At 41.4% G+C, this 8,408-nt stretch overlaps 1 protein-coding gene across 13 annotated transcripts in view; it reads left to right on the forward strand.

Annotated features, from left to right (window-relative positions):
• NRG1 (neuregulin 1) overlaps nucleotides 1–2,713 on the forward strand; it is a 1,032,063-nt gene extending 1,029,350 nt beyond the window's left edge. For 9 of the 13 annotated variants that reach the window (XM_068531883.1, XM_068531882.1, XM_068531884.1 and 6 more), the window contains one exon: nucleotides 1,986–2,713. In XM_068531883.1, the coding sequence (XP_068387984.1) occupies nucleotides 1,986–2,637 (652 nt within the window). In that variant the 3' untranslated portion in view covers nucleotides 2,638–2,713. Of the gene's footprint in view, nucleotides 1–1,443; nucleotides 1,586–1,985 lie in introns of all 13 variants that reach the window. The other 4 variants (XM_068531890.1, XM_068531891.1, XM_068531888.1 and 1 more) reach the window with 1 other exon arrangement.
• Nucleotides 2,714–8,408: the final 5,695 nt, after the last annotated feature.

Below are 8,408 nucleotides of genomic sequence, written 5' to 3' on the forward strand. Positions count from 1 at the left end.
AGATGCTTAATAAGAATACTGAATTCATAGATTCTCCTGATCCATTTTCACCTAAACTGGGGGAGAAAGTTATACCCAACCAGCATTCCTAGCCCATCAGTAAGCTGTTACTTATTTGTTTTCAAATCCAGCGGGGTTTTGTCTGTTGGTTTGTTGGTTTGTTGACTTTATTGTCTTCTCAGTCTAATCTCTGACCACTTGCTAAAAGGTTTACATCATGCCGAAGCGATACTTACTTGGTTTTCATGGGTGGAGATAATCTTGATACACCCTTCCACTCATGCACTGGGAAGTACTTACCTCAAAGGAGACTGGTTTGGAGCCTGCAGGTCATGTAGAGCCTGCTGATTACTTTTTTCAAAAGCCTTTACCCCCAAATGGTATTTCAGAGTTTTATGGAATTAGTGGTTGCTCTGTAACTCATCTATGAAAAAGTAGACATGGTCCAAAACTGGTTTAAAACATTAGTCTTAAATTCATGTAATTATATCTTTATGTATTAAGTCTGTCCTAATTCAGTCCTTTTAGAAACCTGAAAAAGAGTTTAGGGATAAATTCTGTCTTCATCACTACATGTGATATTTGTCTTTAAAGGTTGACATTTCCCTGCTTCCTTTCATACCCCAGATATTGTCTAGGACTGCAAAATATACCTGAACCTAGGCATCATGGAGAGAAAAGATGAGTCACTTTTATGGGTTGATTGGATTTGAATTAGCATTTCTCAGAGCGCTTAATTTAAGTATCCCTGAAACAAAAAGTCTGGAGACTTGATCCCCAAATATTTCCATCTCTAGACACCTTCCCGTTTTAGACACAGCCAGATCTCACTTCCATAAGACTCAGAATCATGGCTGATAAGCACAGGAGTTAATAGGTTTCTTGTTTCTGTTAGCTAGAGATCAGAAGATGGTGTCCTGTGTCATCACAGGTCATGTCAAATTAGACTCTGCAAATGCCAATGTGCAATGTGAAAAGAGTCCTTTAGTGCTATGCATTGGTGACATTTTTATCCAAGCTGAGAAATGTGACTCTGAATAAGCCAAATCTTTCTCAGTGCCACGTCAGGTCTTCTTGTTCTGGGGGAAGAAAGCACGATATGGTAAAAACAATGCACTCGATGTCTTGGCAACTAGATTCACTGAGCATTATCAGACGTAACTTGACATAAGGCGACACGGTACAGCCCAGGCTTGAGCAGTCACAAAAGATAAGCCAGAGACGCATACAGCAGTGGGTTTTGGAAGAGAGGTAGACCTGAGATTGGACATAACTATGAAGCCAAAAATAAGTTACCTTTGAACGTCATGGTCACTGGGGTGGAGAGTTGCAAATTGAATGTTAAGAAGTAACATTTCATGGAAAAGTTTAAAAAAGCACACAAATGTGTTACACTGTTATCAGGAATAAATCTAAGTTACTATGCTCTTTTTTTTTCATAAGACGTAACCTTATAGCTGAGCTAAGGAGAAACAAGGCCCACAGATCCAAATGCATGCAGATCCAGCTTTCCGAAACTCATCTTAGAGCTTCTTCCATTCCCCATTTGGGCTTCATTCTCTAAGACCCCTTGGCCTTTGGGAAGGTATAGTATTTAAGTAATACTTCTTTCCCTTCCAAATCCCTGAGCCTTGGTCCTTATAAACTGAGAGGTTTCCAGGACCTGGCGCCCTCTTGTCTTAACTCACGTGCTTTTATTAAAATTCATGATGAGATCGAAAACCTCAAACGCTTTGATGAGCTAGGCAATTTAGCTGATCTTTGCATGCACTCCTGTGAAGAGGCTCTTGGCTACCTAATTTGAGATTCCAAGGGTGCTGAATGTCCTAGTGTAAAAACCGAGAAGTGTACGATGAATAGAAATTCTCTGAGGATGATATCTGATGATAATATTGTGAACTGTGCCCCCTGACCCCCCCACCCCCACCCCTGCTCTACGGCTCTCATTCCAACCCACTTATGCAGGGTATTCTGTGCTCACACAGGTTTGTATCAGCAATGACCACCCCGGCTCGTATGTCACCTGTAGATTTCCACACGCCAAGCTCCCCCAAATCGCCCCCTTCGGAAATGTCTCCACCCGTGTCCAGCACGACGGTGTCCATGCCCTCCATGGCAGTCAGTCCCTTCGTGGAAGAAGAGAGACCCCTGCTTCTTGTGACACCACCATGGCTGCGGGAGAAGGATGACCGCCACACTCAGCAATTCAACTCCTTCCACTGCAACCCCGCGCACGAGAGCAACAGCCCGCCCCCTAGCCCCTTGAGGATAGTGGAGGACGAGGAGTACGAAACGACCCAGGAGTATGAACTGGCTCAAGAGCCGGTTAAGAAACTCACCAACAGCCGGCGGGCCAAAAGAACCAAGCCCAATGGTCACATTGCCCACAGGTTGGAAACGGACAGTAACACAAGCGCTGAGAGCAGTAACTCAGAGAGTGAAACAGAGGATGAAAAAGTAGGAGAAGATACACCTTTCCTGGGCGTACAGAACCCCCTGGCAGCCGATCTTGAGGCAGCCCCTGCCTTCCACCTGGCTGACAGCAGGACTAACCCAGCAGGCCGCTTCTCTCCGCAGGAAGAATTGCAGGCCAGGCTGTCCGGTGTAATCGCTAACCAAGACCCTATTGCTGTATAAAACCGAAATAAACCCATAGATTTCACCTGTAAAACTTTATTTTATATAATAAAGTATTCCACCTTAAATTAAACAATTTATTTTATTTTAGCAGTTCTGCAAATAGAAAACAGGAAAAAAAATCTTTTATAAATTAAATATATGTATGTACAAATGTGTTATGTGCCATATGTAGCAATTTTTTACAGTATTTCCAAACGAGAAAGATATCAATGGTGCCTTTATGTTATGTTATGTCGAGAGCAAGTTTTGTACTGTTCCTGTGATTGCTTTTTCACAGTATTTCAGCAAACCCTCTCCCACCCCTGCATATTCCGTTTTTGCTGGCTTCTTGTGCATTGCATCATGATGTTGACTGGATGTATGATTTACAGGATTTGCAACTGTCCCTCTGTTTGCTTCAAGTAGTACTCAATCAGTACGTCTTGTAATGGCACATCCATCCAAATACTCCCCTTCTGTATGAAATGTTCTTTTGCTTTCAGTATATGAAATGAGTTGTGTCTACTACTCTGCCAGCCAAAGGTTTGCTTCACTGGGCTCTGAGATAATAGTAGATCCAGCAGCATGCTACTATTAATTACAGCAGGAAACTGCATTAAGTCATGTTAAATATTAGGAAGAAAGTAATATTGTGATTTTTTTTCAAAAACTGTATGATTCATCAGAAGACAGCTTGCTTGACAAAAGGAGCTACCATTTATTTACTTTATTTGGATTGATTTTTTTTCTCGACCAAAAAAAAGCAAGTTTTCGGGATAGCAAAGAAAATGGGTTCTGGCTACCGATCAGGGTAAAATCCAACCCCTAAGTCGAGGACTCGGTTTCACTTTCTCTCTCTGGGGGAATGATACAGCGGCTCATCTAGCTGAAGAGCAAACCATGGCTGAAAAAGGTGCAATCGTTCCTGACTTGTGTTTTTCACTGATTTTGGAGCTAGTGACCGGTTGTGTCTTCTTGGCTCAAGGACAGACATGTTATGGCACAAAAACCCCAGCTTCAACAGCACACTCAGCAATTTGTCTGAAATACTTCTAGAGTGAAATGTGCCTGCTGTATATACTGGTGACGTCATCGTAGGGAAATTCCTCTTAGATTGTCTAGAGGAGTGAATATATAGAAGACACGGGGGACAGCAGCTGTGTGACTTGGTTAGTAATTTTTAAGTTTTTTTGACCATTCCTTTGTCCTCATTATTTTTCTCTTGTTTTTCAATGTTGCCTTGATTAAGTCATAACTATGCATGAACATTTTTGTCAGGAATGGCCAGTGTGCATGTGGTTTGTGATTAGTAAGAACCTCCTACGAGTGATGATTCATCAGGAAATGGAAATAGTCTTGGAAAGATTGCACCTTTCCTTGCAGAAATGACTCCCATCTGTGTGCTAACCTCTCTGTTTACAGCTGTATCACCCATTTTCCCCCTTTCTTACTTTTTGCTTTACTGTCACAAAAACAGGAGTAAGATGGGTCTTACACTTTGCACGTTCACTCGGGATTGCCGATCCAAGGAAAGCCTATAGGTAGAAACATTTGAAATAACTGCTAATCCAGGAAAATAAGAGAATTAAAAAAAAAAAAATCGCAGCCCCATTTCTGTCCAATTGGGCTGGAGCTTTACTTAGATTCCAAGTGGCCTCCTAGGAGCCATGGAACAAAATAGGGAACAGGTTAGCAGGGGGTTCAAAATACCAGACATGAAGTTCAAAATACCAAACATGAAGTCTTCTTGTTTGCAGGTGAACTGAATCTATTTCTTCACCAAATCTCTACGTTAAAATTAAAGGGAAGAAGTGGCATGCAAGGAGGTCTTAGAAGAAAAATGCAGGCTGAGCATGAGTCATGTCGTTAAGCTCCTAAGTGCTTCTACAATCCACAGAGACACCTGTCTACAGGTCCTTGAAGTTACTCTTAGTATTTGGTATCCCAAGCATCCTTCATGGTTCCATGCCACTTGCTCTGTGCTCAGCAGTGTCCTCATGTGCTTGTTCACCTCTCCTAAGGAGCCCCTGACAACTCTCCAGGTTGCACTGATTTCCCAATTCTGTAGAATCAGTAAGCTCATGGCAGGGGAGAGAAAGCAGTCAACGTGAAGAGGTTCTCTAAATTACTCTAATATTGCATTTGAAGACCTTGACTCATTCTTAGACTATTTCAATAAAAAAAAATTCCTACTGTAATTAAAACTCTAAAATTTCTGTTTCGAATTCTTCAGGCATTGGAGTCCCATTCTGGAGAATTTCAGGAATAAATAAAATCTTCTGTTGAGAGCAATGAACAACATTTTCCTCAGTATGAAAAATCGCTGTAAATTTTCAGGTTGCAAAAATAGATGAAAATTGAGAGGAAATTTTCTTTCCAACTTGGTTCTGGTCACTCACCGAGGTGGCATATCAGTTGGGACAGGCTTTCTGTCCATAGAACGAGAGGTTCCCTTGATAGGAAAGGTCAGCTGACTCCTCGGGGCTACCTGCTGTGGCCCCCAGATTTGGGTTCACAGGGGCATCTCCAGGATGTTTAAATGCCACCATCCCTGTTTATAAACTCAGGAGTGCAGTGGCAATCCAAAGGAGTGTGAACCTACGTTCCCCGCATACGGGAAACTTTCGTGGGTCTTCAGGTAGCAGAAATTGCCCAGAAGTTTCATGGTGACTTTGTTTCCTGGGTCTGAAATCATATCCCGCTGAGGAATATGGAGTGGAGCATAGTATATGAAAAACTCCTTTTTCTCACTCCAGATTCCTTTACTATCCTACTCTCCCTCCTTGCCTGGTAGGACTTTTGTTTTTGAGAGTACCTGGACAGTCTCGTGCTTTCTACAAAATGGCACTCTGCCAGGGTATTTATGAATGTGTCCCAAAGAGCAACATGCCGTATCTTCCTTATTTAAGTGTGACTGTCTTGATATAGTTAGAGTTTATCCAGGGTCATTTGCTCAGTAACTTTTTTTTTTTTGGCCTGGCGTTGAAAGGTGCACGGCTCACATTGGTGAAAATAAGGAAGACCTAGTTTTATCTTTTAGTCCTGGCTGCTTCCTACCAGCCACAAAGAAAGATTTCTATCTACAAAGACCCATGAAACACTGCAGAGAAAGATTTCTATCCACAAAGAAAGCCACAAAGAAAGATTTCTATCTACAAAGACCCATGAAACACTGCAGAGAGATGCAGTCAAAAGGAAATGGCCACATATCACAAGTTCTATTATATATTCTTTTGTAAATACACATTGTACATTACTTGGATGTTTCCCTAAATCATTTACTGTCTTTATGAGTTCATGTCAGTTTTTTTTTTTTACTCTCTCAACTTACTATGTAACATTGTAAATAACATAATGTCCTTTATTATTTATATTTAAACATCTAACATAGAGTTGTTTTCATATAAGTTTAAGATAAATGTCAAAAATATATGTTTTTTTGGTTTTTCTTTGCTTTAAAATTATGTATCTTTTCCTTTTTCTTTTTGTTTTTAAAGAATAATTTATTGTTCAGGAGAAAGAATGTATATGTAATTGAAACTATTTGAAGAATGCACATTTGAAGGCCGTGAGGTACTGATAAACTAAAGAATTTATTATCCAACATACTAAGCAATAAGTAATTGTGATTTATTTTAAAAGTTTTGTTCATTTTCCATGGAAGACAATACTGCAATAAAAATGCTACTCTGTGGAGATCTGGGAGTGTGGGTCAACAGACAAATTGTCCAGTCTGTTGGACCAGCACCTTGCCTTTTACTGTGACGGTTTTGCTAATTTAGGACTGTGTTTGATGGATCCCATGATCATCTTGTCTGTCCGCCGCTTTTGCCCCCCTGCCTATTCTTGAATCATCTTCTGCCTGTCGAGTCTGCCTACTACTGTGTACCTTGTTGAAGGAGTCACAACCAAGCAATATGACACACTCTTTCCCCCAGTTCCCCCGGCCCCTACACACAAGAACATGTCAGAGAGGATATCATGATCGACTGGATCCCGATTGTTACCATGTTCTGTACAGACAGCAAGTAACTTCTTCAGACTCATGGCAATGTCAGTGTGGAAACCCATTCAGTCATGAAAGGGAAACTTGTTACCGTGGTCCAGAGAATCTGGTGGCCACCACGGCCTAAAGGCAGCCAGTCAGAACCGGGCCCTGCTAAGCTCTCCTAGAGCTTTAGTAAACGTATTTTCTCCATCAGGTCCATGATTTATCGATTCACAGTCTTAAGAGAAAATAAGGCTTCATTGGGTTCTTTCCTCCTCATTCTATCAGTAAATCAAACTCAATGTCCATTCTACTGCTCAGGGAAGGGCCTATGCATGAGAAATTTCCCACATTCTAAGACTTAGTCATAGAAATGAGGGTATTCCTTTTCTTCTTGAAATTAGTCTAAACAAAACAAAAGCCATATTTTAGCAAATAGATACTTGCATGGGTGGTACTTTTTGTATATTTCAAGCCTCTTCCTCATTACTCCAAACAGGATCAGGACTTCTGAAGTGTATGGAGTCGAGGTCAGCAATCCTTTGAGATGACCATCGGCTTCCTTCAGAGTTTGAGGGTACCCTGAGTCTTCCCACCTCCAAATCTGTGTGCAATTCCTATTACCTAGTGATAGATCCATTAGCATCATTTCCAAAGCAATCTGGATGTCTAGGAGATTCGAAGAGGGGACTTTGTGCTAGTTTTTTCTGTTTGTATTACCGAATTTCCAAAACTATTCAGAATCCTCAGATTTGTGTCAATGTTGATTTACACACAAACACACACACACATACAAATTCTTCACACACTATCCTGAAGTCATGACATTCACTCACCTGTCCAATCCACCCAACCAGCCATTCAGCAAATCGAGGAGTGCACAGAATATTTAAAAATTAAAGATGAAGACACTTCCCTGTGCCTTCAACTTACAGCTGAGGCTTTGTCCATCCCCCGAACTGAAAACCACAAGCAGCTGTCTCAGTAATTTCGGTTAAAATCGAGTCCGTTAAGACATACTGATATTGAAGGTAGAACCATGTGGGGTAGAGGGTGGTGTGGAGAGGAGTGAAGAGGCACACGTAGCCACATTCAATATCTGGATAATCATTACAATCCTCTGTTTACTTCACTCATGTACTCTTGCATGTCAAACCCAGGCTGGCTCTGCAGACTAGCAAACGATCTGTCTTTGCAACCTAATGTCTTCCCCATCATTAGATTTCTTGGCTCTCTGTCCTTATGATAAATGACATAGGGACTTGAGGTCAGAGATTTGGGGTGAAGTGAGGCAATTCTGAAATCTAGAGGTTTGAGATGCTGGAAGGAGTGGAAATTTTTGATGATCTCATGTAGCATCGCTTTGCACTCTTCTCTTTGACTTGCGCTTTCTATGATGGATGGGTAAAATAAATCGATGGAAACTCTTACTCCAAAACATTAATTTGGCAGGAAATAGAAATGCTTTAAGTTTACAAAAGAGCCATACTGCTGCTACAGAAAGCTGCAGTATTCCTAACCTTTAAGGCTGTTGTTGTACATAGTAGTCAAACCCACTCCTGCATGTACCTTTGGGTCCCTACTGCTCTCCTGGGATGGCATTTGTTAGACCTCTCCAGTGAGCCATTGGCTTTGAACTTCAGTGAGCTCCAAAACATCACCCACCAGGGGGATAGGAAAAGGCATTTGTTACCTGGAGGAAACCTGTCATGACCCACCTAATCCTTTTAAAAACAGGAGAGGGAGACCAGTAATTCCTAAAGAGGAAACAGAGACTAGGGTAATAGTTCCACCCTGGATC

This window comes from Eschrichtius robustus, chromosome 21 (genome assembly GCF_028021215.1).
Source record: "Eschrichtius robustus isolate mEscRob2 chromosome 21, mEscRob2.pri, whole genome shotgun sequence".
Taxonomy (NCBI): domain Eukaryota; kingdom Metazoa; phylum Chordata; class Mammalia; order Artiodactyla; family Eschrichtiidae; genus Eschrichtius; species Eschrichtius robustus.